General features: G+C 41.2%; 1 protein-coding gene across 1 annotated transcript in view; it reads right to left on the bottom strand.

Annotated features, from left to right (window-relative positions):
• B3GNTL1 (UDP-GlcNAc:betaGal beta-1,3-N-acetylglucosaminyltransferase-like 1) overlaps positions 1-15,381 on the bottom strand; it is a 117,272-nt gene that overhangs the window by 3,516 nt on the left and 98,375 nt on the right. The window contains exons 8-10 of the mRNA XM_010008242.1: positions 13,136-13,271; positions 3,855-3,923; positions 1,484-1,558 (exon numbers count right to left, since the gene is read on the bottom strand). Of these exons, the coding sequence (XP_010006544.1) occupies positions 1,484-1,558; positions 3,855-3,923; positions 13,136-13,271 (280 nt within the window). The remainder of the gene's footprint in view (positions 1-1,483; positions 1,559-3,854; positions 3,924-13,135; positions 13,272-15,381) is intronic.

Below are 15,381 nucleotides of genomic sequence, written 5' to 3' on the forward strand. Positions count from 1 at the left end.
CCTTGCAAGTAGTTGTGGGATTTCAGGGCTCCCAGCAGAAATAAACCCCAGCACATGTGGCAGCACCAGGAGGGGCTGCTGGAACTGTTCCTAAGATCAGCTGTGAAACCCAGTGGTAGGAGCAGGAGGGTCCAGCAGCCTTGGTTCTGAAGTGGAACTCAAGAGCACTGGTCCTTGCTTCCTGGACCCTTGGATGCCTTTTCCTCCATCCACTAGGTTTTACACTTCCTGCACTTTGCTACACAGAGATTTTTGTGGTTTTTTCTTTCTTACAGTGTCTGTGGTTTCTCAGGTGGTAACAGGGTACTGGGCACCACTAACAGAAATCATTTGGTTTGGTTCTTTATTATAAATTTGTTTTTCTAACAACCTGATTTCTCTGTCTTTATGGATTGCCAGCTGTGCTGGTCTGCAGGTTTATTAGCAGCATTTCTCTTGTCTGGCCACAGTGTTGGTTCCCCAGAGGACACTGCTGAGCTCCCTGGGCATTGATCTTTATTCACCTCTGCACTTGAGTGGTTTGGCCACCAGCTCTTCCACTACCACTTGTCACAGCAGCAACGTGTGTCATCAGTCAGTGAGAGGGGTAAGAGAAGGACTTGCTGCAGGTTCTAGGGATTTGGCTCCATGCAAATGGCTTCTGACTTTCTTAACTTCTAGAAACTCAGCTGCTTTAAAGACAGATTTTAGAAGCAACTTCACAAACTCAAGTAGGTCAAATTGCATTTCCTAAGACAATACTGCCTGTTACTTAAACATTGTTATTACTTGTAGTGTTCTGTGATCAGCAAGCAGAAAATGTTCAGTGGCCATGAGTGGAAAAATATCCTGAAATCACAGCTGAAGTCACAGGCTGGAGTTTTCAGGCAAGATGTTGCATAATAGTCTCATTGTAAGGGCTTCACAAATTAAATGTGCTTTGTAACAGGTTGCACAGATGTTTTGTCTCGGGACTTCCACCCACCATTACATGTAGTATGAAAAATTAAATTAGTTGTAATGTTACTAGCTTATCCAAGAGTTTATCAAGCAACAGTACATGATAATGCCCTAAGGTACTTTCAGTCTGGCTTTACAACTTGTAGTTATGATCTCAGAGTTGATCATAAAGTTGGGAGTGTTAAGTTAAAAGCAGACTGTACCAGATGAGATTCAGCCAATCAATCTTTGACAGATCTAGTACAGCCTGAAAATGTCACTGTTTGTCTGTAGCTACAGGTTTTAGTCACTGTTAAGAGACTTTTTTGCAACTAGAAGGTGTTTACTGTTTTGCTTTAAAAGTGATGTGCTTTGCTATTTTAAATATAACAGCAAAATAACTGCTAGTTATCAGCTTCTAGTTATGGCATTAGGTCAGTTAAACCAGTTCACATAAGAAATAGTAAAAACTTCTGGGAAGAGCTACTCACAGTAAAGAAAAATGTAATTTCCTGAGGAGCAAGCACTGGTTCTGCATGTAGAGCAAAGGCCAAGGGGGACTCACCAGCTTCACACAGATGATGAAAGGAGGAGCAGCATCTCTGAAGTGACAAATAGGAATCCTGGGTTTTGGTCTCTCCTGCAGAGAAGAGGAGCAGACTTGAGCAGAGAGGCACAAGATAACTGGTTAGCTGAGCTTTAGGAAAACATTCTTTTGAGACCTCATGCTAAACACAGTCCAGCTGGTCACACACTCCTCTCATTATTTTCCCAGTCTTTCAAGTACCCTTTATTTTCTTAACTTAATTGTGTTTCTTTGAACAAAGTCACACATTCCACCAGATTAAGAGCCTTCTGATGCTGAAAGGAGGTCTCACTCCTGCACTGCTTCCTCCTTACCTCCAGGCTCTGCTTTTCCCCCTCTCCCAAACAGCTCCCTCACTGATCTAGCTGCAGGATACATGGCTTTAACAGCCCACTCCAGAAAAACAGGCTCTTTTTAATTGTCTGTCACTCTGATGAGCTGCAGCAGCTCACTGTGCCACCAGAGAGGCATCAGAGCAGGCACCACAGCAGGTACAAAGCAGAACCTTTCCATCTCAGTGGGAGCTGTTATGGTTGGCTTGTGCTCAACTGGGACTTTACCAGGGATCCAAGCTGCAGACTTTGCTAAGGCTTCACCACAGGTTGCCATGCCCTCTGTGACTGATCTGAGAGGCTGGGAATGTCTTAAGAAGACCTGTAGCAATTATGCCGACAGTATTAATTGGAGTGTAGCACTGAGTGCACCCTCAGTGTGATGGCAACAACACCAGGGTGTGTGGGGAGGTGACAGGCTGGGGGGAAGGGGGGGCACCCGGAGGGACCGGGACAGGCTGCAGAGCTGGGCTTGTGCAAACTGCATCAAGTTCAACCAGGCCAAGTACAAGGTCCTGCTCCTGGGTCAGGGCAATTCCAAGCTCAAATCAGGCTGGGTGGAGAATGGATAGAAAACAGTCCAGGGAAGAAGGACTTGGAGGTGCTGGTGGATGTGAAGCTCCACATGAGCAGGCACCGTGTGCTGGAGCCCAGAAACCACCCGTGTCCTGGGCTGCAGCAAAAGCAGCATGGCCAAGTGGCTCACTCATTAGCTTCCTAGTGTAGAATTTTACTTCACAGTTATCTAGTCTAAGCATGAGCTGTATCTGAGGAGGTGCCCTCCCTCTCTCTCCCTCTAGCCCTCCCCTCAGTCCTACTCCCATCAGATACAAGGATCATACACTCTCGGGGCAATTTGATTCATCAGATAACTTGCTGGAAAACTTTTTCTTTTGAGGGTTGCTTTTCTGCCAGATCAACTAACTGAATCAGGTCATCCTGCAGCCACAAGATGGCTAGACCCATGATAAACAAAGCAGTGGTGGTGTCAGACCACCCCTGCAGCTGCAAGGTCAGATGGCACCCTGGAAGGCTGTGCTGACAGGGTCTGGGCCAGGGAAACTGAGCACTGTCCCTTCACCAACTGCTGTAGGGAATCAGGATGAATCCTGAGCTAATTGCTATCATGTAATTAACAGTACCCTAGGACAGCTGTTTATCTCCATCTGCATCACAGAACCACAGAATATTAGGGGTTGGAAGGGACCTCCAAAGATCATCGAGTCCAACCCCCCTGCCAGAGCAGGACCAAAAAGCCTCACACAACTAGGGAAGGACACTCAGAAAGGCATCCAGACAGGTCTTGAAAGTCTCCAGAGAAGGAGACTCCACAGCCTCTCTGGGCAGCCTGGCCCAGGGCTCTGTCACCCTCACAGGAAAGAATTTCCTCCTCAGGAACTTCCTGGGCTCCTACTTGAATCCATTGCCCCTCGTCCTGTCCCAGGGCACAAGGGACAAGAGCTTGTCCCTGCCTTCTTGATGCCTTCATGTATTTATAGACATTCATTAGATCTCCCCTCAGTCTTCTTTCTAGATTGAAAAGCCCCAGGTAAATGTTAGTTTTACCTGCTTCCTAGGGAATAAAAATGTTGCTGCCTACAACTTCAGGCACCCCAGGAACCTATCAAAGTTTTACTCAGGTACAGTTTAATTTCTGGATAGGTTCCAACAGAACAGGGAAGCTTGCTTTATTTTAATAGATACTTGACTTTTATCCATCATGAGCCAAATTCTAACCCAACTTTAAAGAAAACACTGCCAGTGAAGGCTGGGTTTTGCCCCACCATCACAATATATATATCATTTTGCCTTCCTAAACTGGCTTCACTGAGTGTGAAGCCCATTGTTGTGGCTCCATAGCTCACTCTCCAGTATCAGCTCCCAGCTCTCTGCTCTTCTGTCACAGCCTCCTTTCCAAAATGAGTTGTTATGCAATGTTTAGAATCAGTGATGTTTCATCACATTTCCCAGCACACCCCTAGATCACAGTAAAGAATGTAAGAGCACCTTTAACTAACCTCAGAGGCTTCGTAAGTGTAGAATCCTTTTGTTATTTTCTTTTCATCGACATCACAAAATGCAGTTACCTGGCAAAAGAGCAGCAGAGCATTTCAGTGCCATCCTTTGCTACCAGCAGGGCTTTTCCCTGCAGTGTATGGTGCCAGGAATGCTACAGGCCTGTGAATGAACTCAGGAACAGGGTGGTGCACCCTGCTCCTCCTGTGGAGCTTAACAATCTATTAAGTCCTTTCCAGGTGTATCTTAAGGAGATGGGCAGATTTTGCAGTTGTCTGTGAGCACATCATGTCTTTACAAACATCAGAGCTACTGCCTGAGAGCAAACCTCTGTGAGACCATCACCTTCATCCTCAGCAATACACCAAGTAACCTGAGAACAGAGGCAGACCCCCTCGTTTTTGCATTTCCATTGAACACTGACATCAGATCATCCAAACCTTCCTCTTTCTGCCCACCCTGAGCAGACAATCTGCACCAGTCACCCCAGCACTGCTGCCCTGGCTCTGCTGGTAATACCAGCCCCAGCTCTAGGTCACAACACACCAAGTTTGGGAATTCCTGTGGGTTTGGACTTTGTATTTTTCAACTGAAAAGTTCAGCACATTTGGTGTTTAAACACATATAATTACTCCTTCATTTTGGTTATTCTTACTGTAGTTAGGGAAGCATTATTCACAGCCCTAGTTGACAAATATCTCAAATGGTTTTTAATGTGCATTCCTCATAAATATGCAGGCAGAATAAACGTCTGCAATCCAAAATACACAGTGGCCTCATTTTTGAACCATTACATTGCCAGAAACATTTTGGAAGACTTTTTAAAATAAACATAACAGTGTTTTCCTCTGGCTTCCCTTGGATCTATTCACATTATCTACACAGAGCTCTTATGCTGAAGCAGAACAGTTAAGGTAGTTGAGGTCTGGCAGAAATCAATTATTCTGGTGAAAGCTGGAGAGCTGTTTTCCTATATTTTTAATTGTTGCATTAAAAATTGATTAACAACACTTACTGCTGAGAAAATCTGAAAAGCCAAACAGCTGTTTATTAATTTATTAAGTTAGAGAAGCTGCAAAAGGCTGGCTTGCTTTTGGTGTCTGCAAAACTCTCTCACACATTTTCCTCCTGTGATTAAGATAGTTTTCTTTTACCTGAAGTGACCTCATTCTGTTTGTGCAGAGGAAAACACTTTGGCATTTTTTTTCTGCTACTTCAATCCTGACACCTTCACAGGCCAAGGGCAAAACTGCAGAGGAACAGGACTGTGTGATCTGTGTTTTCAGGCAGTGATCAGGGAGAGCTTCATTCTCTTGCAACATAAAAGGGGTTTCTATATTAAAAATACTTCAGAGATACACCCATTAGCCAGTGGAACAGTTTTCTAGACAAATCCTTAAATACTATCAGTCCTTTCATTAAACATCAATGGAAAGAGGGTCAAACCAACAATAGCAGGTGACTACAAACATGGTTAAGTACCACCATTGTTCAAAATTAACGTGGAAAATTGAGATTATAAACTGGAAGGAGTGGGCAGGGATAGTCCTTGAAACACTTGGAGGGAGACATTCATACCTGGAAAACTGGTTGCTTGAAAACAGGCACCAAAATGAAGAACAGAACATGAAGGAAACATTAAATGTTCCCTCTGGGGGTGTATGAGTAAAGGAATCACCTCACAGGGCAGCAGAGTCAGGTTGTTTGGATGATGCTGATGCAGGGACTGCAGTAAGGACACTGCCCCTGGGTCAGGCATTATCATGGAAATAGAAAAGAGGAAATTCAGGGCAGTTTTGGGAAGTCACTAGACATTCTAGTCTAGTGACTTAGTCACTAGACTAAGTCTAGTGACTTAGTGTCCAAGGGCCTTCAGGCAGATGCAGGTTGAGTCAAAACTCCTTCAAGCTCAAAGACTAAGAACCAGGATGCTTTTAGGCTTTTTTTTTTTTTTTTCTCCTCTCTCTTTGACAAAAGTTAATACACTTGACATCCCTGGCCCTGCTTTCATGACCACTGCAATGATTGATTGTAGCTGAAAAATCAGATGGTGTGGACTTAGCACAGGACACTACATCCCAAGATGTCCTCTACCCATCTTATTTACATGTGCACATACACACACATATAAATATATGAAGGGAATCCAACATAAGCCCCTCTGGAAAGAAAGGTCACTCAGCTGCACACCTGCCATTCTGTGTTTAGCACTTTTTAAATTCTCCAATATTGTGTAGACCTCAGTTCCATCACTGATGTTTCACTGCCTTAGAAGCTGTGGTAATTGTGAACAACATGTAGCAGGGTCTGTGTTCACTGTCAACCCAACAGGGTCTGGGAATAAATACACTGAGTTACCTTTCAATAAGTTAAGGTACTTTTTCAGCTGCTTATACTCCTATAGATTTTTGCTCCTATAGATTTTCCCTTAGAAGATGGAAGATTATTCTAACCTTCTTTTGAGGTACCACTAGGGCATCTCCATGTCTAATTTTCAATGGATTCAGCCAGCTTAAATCCAATATTTACAGTATTACACAACAGGTCAGGCTTGTATGGGCAATTCTTCTGCCAGACTCTACACCATGTGGGTGGCCAAAATGGAACTCAGCTGTTTTCCTGACACACACTATTCATTTTCCAATTAAAGAAAATCTGTGTCTGGAGTCTAAATACAGGACTTACGTGCATTTGTTTATTCTATATGGAGAACTCAAGGCATCAGGATTATCTGAGTTATTTACTTTATACTATCAGGCTAAACCCAGAGTTACCTATTTATTTTCCTGCATTAATGATCTGCTTTCTTTCATCTTTTATGAAGACCATCTATCCATACATGAACTACTGTCTCGCAGGGAGGAACCTATGAATTATAAAGCTATAAAGCAGTCTCAAGTTGTTGGTATTTTCCCTTCCTTCCAGCAAAATGGCTCTTTTGCAACTCTTTTCCTCTGACAACACGACACCACTGAAGTTTAGTGAGTCCTCACTTCCATTTTATGAAAACACATTCATGATTACAGATTTGTTTGGGACACCATGTGTTTGAAAATCACTGCAATTCCAAAACAAAGAAAAAAGACTGTTATGTCTTCCAGCTAAAAATTGGAAGAGACACCTGGATATCTGGTAGCACAAGGTACATAATTACTGTAACTAACTTTGACAAGTATGGATTGCAACATACATTAACAATGGTGTAAGGGGAAAAGGAGAAATAGTTCTCTCTCATAAGAAAGTTTATATGGTCAAAAGATATTTACTCAGAAAAAAAAAAAAACCTCTGCTAGGTGAAGACACGTTTGAGGAAGATAAAAGCACTTCTCTGGTTCTTTTTAATAAACACTGCAGCTGTGTACAGGGACACAGGCTGGGACTATCAGACCTCCCTGTGGTAAAAGGAGATTAATGGGCAGGAGAATCATCCTATTCCAAATGTACAACCTAAGAAGTCAGAAAGAGTGAGTTTGGGGGCAGCTGTAACCATCTAGCTGTTTGAGTGTGCTACTGTTACCCAAGAAATAAAGAGTTTGCTTCATATTTGGCTGGTTTGTTGTCTCTGGCTACTGTAGAGGATGTTTCCTTACACTTCCTGTTCCACTCAGATTTCTTAATGGAAAAACTGCAAGATTTAATCAGCTTGTTAATGTCCTTTGATGGTGAATGAACTTCCTAGGATTTTATTTCCTCATCTTATTTTCACCTGTGGTCTGCCCTAGGTCTGTAGTGACCATTTACTGAAAAGCAATGCAACAATCACAGCCAGTTCTCCAGGTCTGTTCTAGGATACCAGAGTTTTACAAGGGAGAGGGAATAACTGGGTAGAGCATGACAGAAAAAATGAACAATCCTTTTGATGAATTGTCTCCTCTTCCTCCTCATGACACCAACTGGTCTCATAAAATTGATCTTTAAAGAAGGCTGCAAAGCCTGCAAAATCCTGTATGATCAGATCTTCCCTATCACCTTCTCTCCACATCTCCTGCAGTCCTGCATTCATCTTAAACTTCTAGTGACCCTGTTGATTCTTCTAGTTATAATTCTCATTCAAACTTACCTAGAGCCTTGGAAAGATGTTAACATACATCTCTGCATCAAGTTAAATCGATTTTGGCCATTCATTTCAAAACCAAGTAACTGAAAGCATTATCGTGCAAGGTTAAACAGATAGAGCCAATGACAAACAGCACCAGAGACAGGCAGAGGCATCAGCATCTCCCAGCAGGGCACAAGCAGAGCCATGAAACCAGCAAGCAACTCTCTGTCACAACCCAAGTGATTCTCAGTACCAGGGTGCTGCTTGGATTTCACCTCTTCAGCATCACAGGCATGACAGGAGCTGTGGGGACCTTGACATTCCAAGCATGCATTTCATGGCTCCACAGCAGCATCTTCCCTCTCTGCACACAGACAACAAAGCTGCTCCAGAGAATTTTAACACATGCAAAAGCAGCTTCTAAGTTTTGTACATCCAGAATTTCCCTTATCACATTTACCACACAACTGCCTTTACATGGGACACTGTGGGAACTGGCTGCAAGTGTCTCAGTTCTTCAGCACAGCTCTCTACCTGAGTGGTGCTAGGAACATTCCCAGCCTGTGTGCCCCTCCACTGACCACACAGACACTGCAAAATCTCTTCCTTCCCCAGGGGAAGCAGCAGGGAGATTTCCCTATTTCAGCATCAAGTATTTACTACAGTACAACATGAAGCCTCTGTTTCCCTCCCAGTCACTTCTGCATGTTTTATACCTGGGTTTAACTGAAGCTTTCCAGTATCACCTCCCTCTCCCAGTTCTCTAGGCTTTTAACTTGTTTCCATATTGTCATTCTACCTTTCACTCCACAGCCAAGGTGGGTGTAAAATTCTTTCTTTTAATTTCTTGGCTTTTTCATGTCCCCACCTCTGTCTCTTACCCTGCCATTGATACACTTTAGAGTATTAAAATGCTACAAAACTTCACCACTTCTTGCTTTTGTTGAGTGAGCTGATGGCTCACAGTTGAGCTATGTGGTTCAGTGATGCTGCTTTTAGAAAAAGGTGAAGAGAAACAAACAGAAGCTTTTAAATGGTTAATGAGCAAAGAAACAGGGTATACAAAATACTTCCTTGAAGCTTTCAAGTTTGCCACAGGCAGATAGGGTTGTCAGAGAAACTTCATGGGCTGGCTGTGTGCTAGTTCTGTTTCCATGCCACTAATGAGCTGATGCTTATTTTGTCCTCTCCCTCTTCTTTTCTCTTTGCTACTTGAGCACTATTTTCAGCTCTCGGAAATGACACAAAATGTTAATGTTCAAGTTCTCCTTTTAGCTAAATTTTGAGGGAGGATAAAGGAGCAGACAAGACAGCTCAGCAACCCTCCAGGCATCTGTAGCATCCCAAAAACATTTGGTTTCCATCTTAAGCTGCAAATTATAGACAAGACGGATGTGTTTTAAACAAAACAAGGTCTGTTTGACTTCATTCTTGCAGAAATGCTAATACTGAACCACTGTCAACTGTGTGAATCAAGAAGGGGACAGCCAGGAAACTGCATTTCCCTGAGAATACTGAGATCCTGGTAATTAATTCATAAAAAAAACCCCTAGAAGTTGAGTAATTTTTTTCTTGTGTTGCTGTTTAGCAAAAATACTGAGCCTTGGATTTTTGCCTGAACTCTTTGGAGACATATTTTAGTGTTCATCACACAGATGTCTGAAGGAAAGGAGTGAATCTTGCTTAGGTGTCCCTTTCTCTTTTAACAGAACCATCATTCAAATTCAGACAGTTTTCCAGAAAGACTGAATTAGTAATTTTTTAGTGAGTATGAGCATACACAGACTGCTGCTTCCTGGAATTGCTAAAATTTTGTTTTCTAAGAAACAATGTTGTTTGGCATGAATCTCATAGAAACCTAGTCAGTATAAGAAATGAAATTGCTTTGTTTATCAGGTTCTAAAAATACTAGAAGCATTCTTTTTTTGAAAAAGATGTTTTTTGTGTGCCCTAAGCTTGACAGTTTCCTAATCTCTTTCTGAAGATACAGTAGACTTTAGTATTTTCACAGTTATAAAACATTATAAGCTGGGTGTAATGGGCTTTTTGCTGGGTTTTATTATTTATTCTAGGATTATGTGTCTCAGATTTTCTACAGGTACTTAGTGCCAGTTTAGAAAACAACCTTGCTGTGACTCCACAATCCAACCAAAATCAGTCTTATCCCATCTGATGAAATTCTGAATCTCAATAAAAGGATGCAGCAACTGCATAACACACCATGGGTGAAATAAACTGTCTTAAAGTGAAAAAAAACAAAACACAGCACAAAACTGAAATTAAATGTAGACAGTTAAATTGTATAGCTTAGTTAAACTGTACAGCTCAGTTAAATTATACAGCTTATTTTGGCAATTTAACCTGCATTTCAAAGGGTTTTAAACCTTTTAAGATCACACTGCTTCCCACAACTGGACCTTCAGAGAAGAAAATAATTGTATTGATGTAATACACCATATTTTGTCTTAAGGGGCTTTTGGATTGTATTTTTAAAGTGTCTGTTTTACATAATTGATTAATTCATATCCCAGGGCCTCCACAACACTAGATTCTACCTGCAGATTCAAAATGCTACTGGTTCTCTAGTGTTCCCATCATTAACAGGATATATAAAAGCTTAAACCTTGTTCAGGTAGACTTTAAAGGGTGAGACAGGAAAAGTATTTTATTGGTTTTGGGGCTGGAAAGGATGAAGCAACAACTATTAACAACCTTTGTTCATATGGGATTTTAGTGTCTTTGGCAAGACCTGAAGATTAGTCACAAAATAGCTGAAGGATTTTTAAAGCAAAGTATAACATGGAGTTTAACTAGCCTCTCCTTTTACTGTTACTAATTTAGAATAAAATTAAAACTTCCCTTAATTACCTACTGCAAATTTTATTAAATTATTTCCTGAAACTGGAGCAGCATAATCCTATGATTAGCACTTAGAAGTGAGAGTTTCAACTACTTCTACAGCCTTTTGCCAAGGACTTACTATGAAACATTAGGATATAATTTCAGCTTCAGTTCTGAATGAGATGGATAGACTTAAGATCTCACTTTTGGAAAAGCCAGGAATTACAATAGAAATCATAATGAGCCTGAACAACTACCTAAAACTAATGCTTTGGTGCCTACAGATAACACATTTCATCAGGAATTAGCTGCCTAAAAGTTAGGCCTCTACTTTCACTTAGGATACGAGTCACTTTCTGAAGCTGTTTACCTTTGTTGGTTATTGAGAAAACCTCTGCATCCTTCAGATAACAAGTCAGACTTAGTGGATAAATTTGTTTACTTTATATAAGATGTCATTGATCTGCCTGTGACTACACCTTAGCAGCAATTTTTTTGCAAAATGAGTCATGCTTGGCATGTGGGACTGCATCTGGCATGTGAGCTTGCTAAATGTGTCTGCTATAGTATCTAGTAATTAAGGAGTTAATGCTCAATGCACTATTTCAATATCAACCTAAAGCACATTGGAATATGGGCAAGAGTGACCTTGACAGAAGCAAAATAGTATCATGGCCTGCAGCACTGCCAAAGGAAATGTTATCTAAAGGTCAGCTGGAAAGAACATCTAGATCCAGTTAATTAGAACCACACTGGCAGTGCTGGCATCCTGGGGCATGAAGGCTGTTCCTTACTGAGGAAGAGGGAACCTTTGGTTCTTTGGCAGAAAAATGACTTAAAAAACCACTGGTATTCTTTTTTCTCTTGCCCTTTTTATAATCTCTGAAGTGACATCTTCAAATTATTGTGATGTTTGCTGAACAGGATGTGAAGTCCTGCATGAGTCACCTATACAAGTAGGTGGCAAATGTAACCCAAAGCTACAGAGGTGTTCTATCTTCATATCAATTTCCATTTTAGCTTGACACTAAAAAAGCTAAAAAACAAAACAAACCCCCCAAAAAACCCCAACACCTTAGATGGTAACACACTGCTACAAAAACAACACTGTCTGTTTTTTCCATAACATCTCCAGAATCTACCAGACAAGCTGCCTTCTCAATCCTTGGCACTTAGACTCCAATTCTTGTAATTTTGCAGACGGAAAAGTGCAGTGGCTGCCAGAAAACTGGTGGAATTCACTACATGCTCTGCCAACTGCTAACATCTCCTGAACATCTTCATAACCCCCCCAAAGTCAGGTGCACATTTCATGGCATGACCAAGATGACTCAATGCATTTAATGGACAGTTCTGTCCTCCTTGCATGAAGTAACTGATTTGGGACATTTTAAATCCTCTTTCTTCATGAAGTTCACCCCTCACTGCCACTTGATGACACTGAAAGGGATGGCACTGGAATATCAAGCAGAAAATTCACATACAGTTCTTGTGTTGTCTATTTACTGCACAAGTGCCTCCCACACCTATTGAGTAAATTCAACTATGAGTATACAAATTCCTTCTTTTCCTGACTCTGTGTGTGGTCTGAGGGCCACCACATTCATCAAGTTTATATATGTCTCTGTCATTTTGTCTTTCCAGCCATACTTTTAAGAAAAGAAAACACATTTGGTAATAAAATTAATGTTCTGCGGCTCTTAACATGAAACAACCATTTGACATTAGCCCTAAAGCCTTTATCTAATAGAAGTCATGACACAAAAGAATATGCTATAAAATTGAAGCATTTCAACTCTCAGACAAATCTCCCCAGAGAAATAACACAAGTAACCCTCATATTTTCAACTGATGGCAAATGTAGTCATGTCCAATAGCTTCTACTCTCCTGTTTACCCAACGCTCCACCCTTTTTAAACAATCAGGCTTTTCAGAAAGGAGTTACAGAACTGCTCGTGATATAAACCAGTGTGATCAACAGGGACCTGTCCTGTATCTACTTAGGAACTGGGAAAATATTCTACGTGGATGAATAACCCTGGACAAGGTAGGTTTAGTGTTCTACCATCCAAATAGAGAGTTACTCTGCTCATCTTGGCTGCCTGGCTACTCAGTGGTTAGTTACACAGTGGCAGTCATAACCAGCTGCATAACTTAGTCATCAGGAAGCAGGAACAGGGGAGCAGATGTTGCACTACATACACACCATCCAGGCTAGATAATGCAACACAGCATTTTAAAGGAAGAAATACATTATGCATACAATATTGAGGGTTTCCCCAATTTGTATTAGTCATCAACCAGTACTTTGGGGACAAAACATGAGAATTTTGCTACATGATGTTAGAAGCAGCAAGGGTGCATATGAAAGAGAAGATGATGGTTTGGTACAGACTAGCTCACCTTTTTCTGATTAGCTGGTGACAAGCTTCTGTAGAGCTTCTTGCCCTGCTTGCCAGCATTCCAAATGGTGAATGATGCCCAGGAGCTCAGGACTCTGTCTTCAAGAAACCTGACTCGGTGATTCCAGATGGTTCCCCTGCAGAGTTAGAAAAAAAAGGTATATTTTGACCTCTAAAACTTCCAGCATTACTATATACCTCTGTGCAGGTGTAACATGCTCACATACACATGAACCTGACCAAACTGACTCACACAGGATACAAAAGAATCACACCAAAATGTTATACTAAGTATTTTCAAGGGAAATGTTAACTGTTGCTAGAACTTCTGTGGACGTTCTCGAGCAAAAATCATCAAGGTGGATGTGAAACTGTAGCTAAACAACTATTACTTTCAAGAACCCTAAAAGATGATGTTCTGCATTGCAAGAAGATGAAAATCTTCGGCCATGGTAATCACATTCATTACTGACAATTCCAGCTGCCCACCCATACCCTGTCTGCCCATTCCTCTCCTCAGTATGAACTGCTCTATAGCCCTGCAGCACACCCAAACTATCTCCTAAATCCAAGATTGCCTCTTCATGTTCCATCTGCCCTTACATACATTCTCCTTTGTCAATGAAAAGTTGAAATTTCACACATTCAGTACCCTTAATTGACCCAAATACTTAAAAATTGACCCAAAGGATGAAGCACATGGCTTTGGAATCTGGAATGAGGGAACACTTCACATCTTTAACATCTGAAGGGAACATATTTAAATACTGAAGACCCATAGAGATCTTCAACAAGTTCAAGATAGGTTCTTAGAAAGAGAATACAACTTCAAGGAAAGCATTTTGTTCACAGACCATTCCTCCCAACTGTGAAACTCACTTGGACAACTACAAGTGTTTCTTCATGCATATCACTTTCAAGCAGGTTTGCTTTTAAAATGGCAATTTGCACCCTAAAATGTAATATTTAAAACAACATAACTTACAATGGCTTGGAAAAAAAAGCCATTTCAGTGGCTTAGAAAAGTTGGGTAACTATTTAAAAAAAAAAATAATTATAATATTTTAACAACAGGAATCATGTGTTTTCATTTGTGCTGGTCCTGCCCATCCCTGAGCAATGGTTTGAACCACATGCAGTCCCTGCAGCACTAAGACACGTGGTTTCTTGCTGGGGTCATTAATCAGCTCCAGAAAGCCCACCTCACCTCACTCCAGCCTGTGATTTCTGAGTACAGCCAAGTCCTGCTGAGCACTTCACCACTGACTGTGGGGTGATCACTGGGAAAGAACTTCACAAATAAAATTTAAAAAAAAAAAAAAAATGTACCAAAGCAGCACAGCTAGTCCATAGAAAATTTCCACACTGTTTTAAGGACTATGTCCGTGCACCAGCACATCAACTAAGGGATCAAGAAAAATCTTGGATTTGATTCCCAATCTCCCCTAATGCAACCACAGGCTGCATTACTGCTGCAAAGCTTTAGCTGCTGCTGGCATCCTTTGACACTTGCCTTTTTCCATGTTCATTAGAGCATACTATATTACCAAAAGGAAAGTTAAAGGAGACAAATATGAAGGTCAAGTATTTTTCCAGGACCATTTTGCTGGCAATTTTAGAGCTTCTGCTGGCTTCCTAAAAGGGAAGATTATTGCTTCTCATGTAAATGGAAAGGTTTTAAAACTGATTTTACTTTGATATGTGACCTCAGAAGGATAATACTGTATTACATCCCAGAGGTACCTCAGAATCTGTTCTGTTCACTTGAGTGACACAGACAAATTTCTTTCCCACTTGAGTTGCAAAGTTAAGAAAGCCAAGGAAAAAAATAGGCAACCTTGCCAGGCAAAAAATAATTATCAGCTAACTTCTAGTTGTAGAGCAAACATTGGCATCTGAGTCCAGACACACAGGAAATATTTCCAATTGCCATGGAGATGTCCCAGTATATTCAGTACTGGTTACTTCCAGACAGCAAGCATTTGCTGTCTAGATGATGGGTGCCTATAATCCACAGAAGTCCCTATAAATTGAAAATCCAAGCAGACTAAATCCCATTGTTGGTCATCACCCACAAAGATTTCAGCCTGAAGCAAATTTACTGACCCAATGAATGTTAGAGTGAAAAAAGCAAGTGGGGAAAGGAACTGCAGAAATAAAAGGACAGGAAAGTTATCAAAAACCAAATTAATTGGATCACTTTTCAAATACAATAATTTTGTCAGACAGCTTCATTTAAGCACCAGT

The sequence above is a fragment of the Chaetura pelagica genome, unplaced genomic scaffold, assembly GCF_000747805.2.
Source record: "Chaetura pelagica isolate M959 unplaced genomic scaffold, ChaPel_1.0 scaffold471, whole genome shotgun sequence".
NCBI lineage: Eukaryota > Metazoa > Chordata > Aves > Apodiformes > Apodidae > Chaetura > Chaetura pelagica.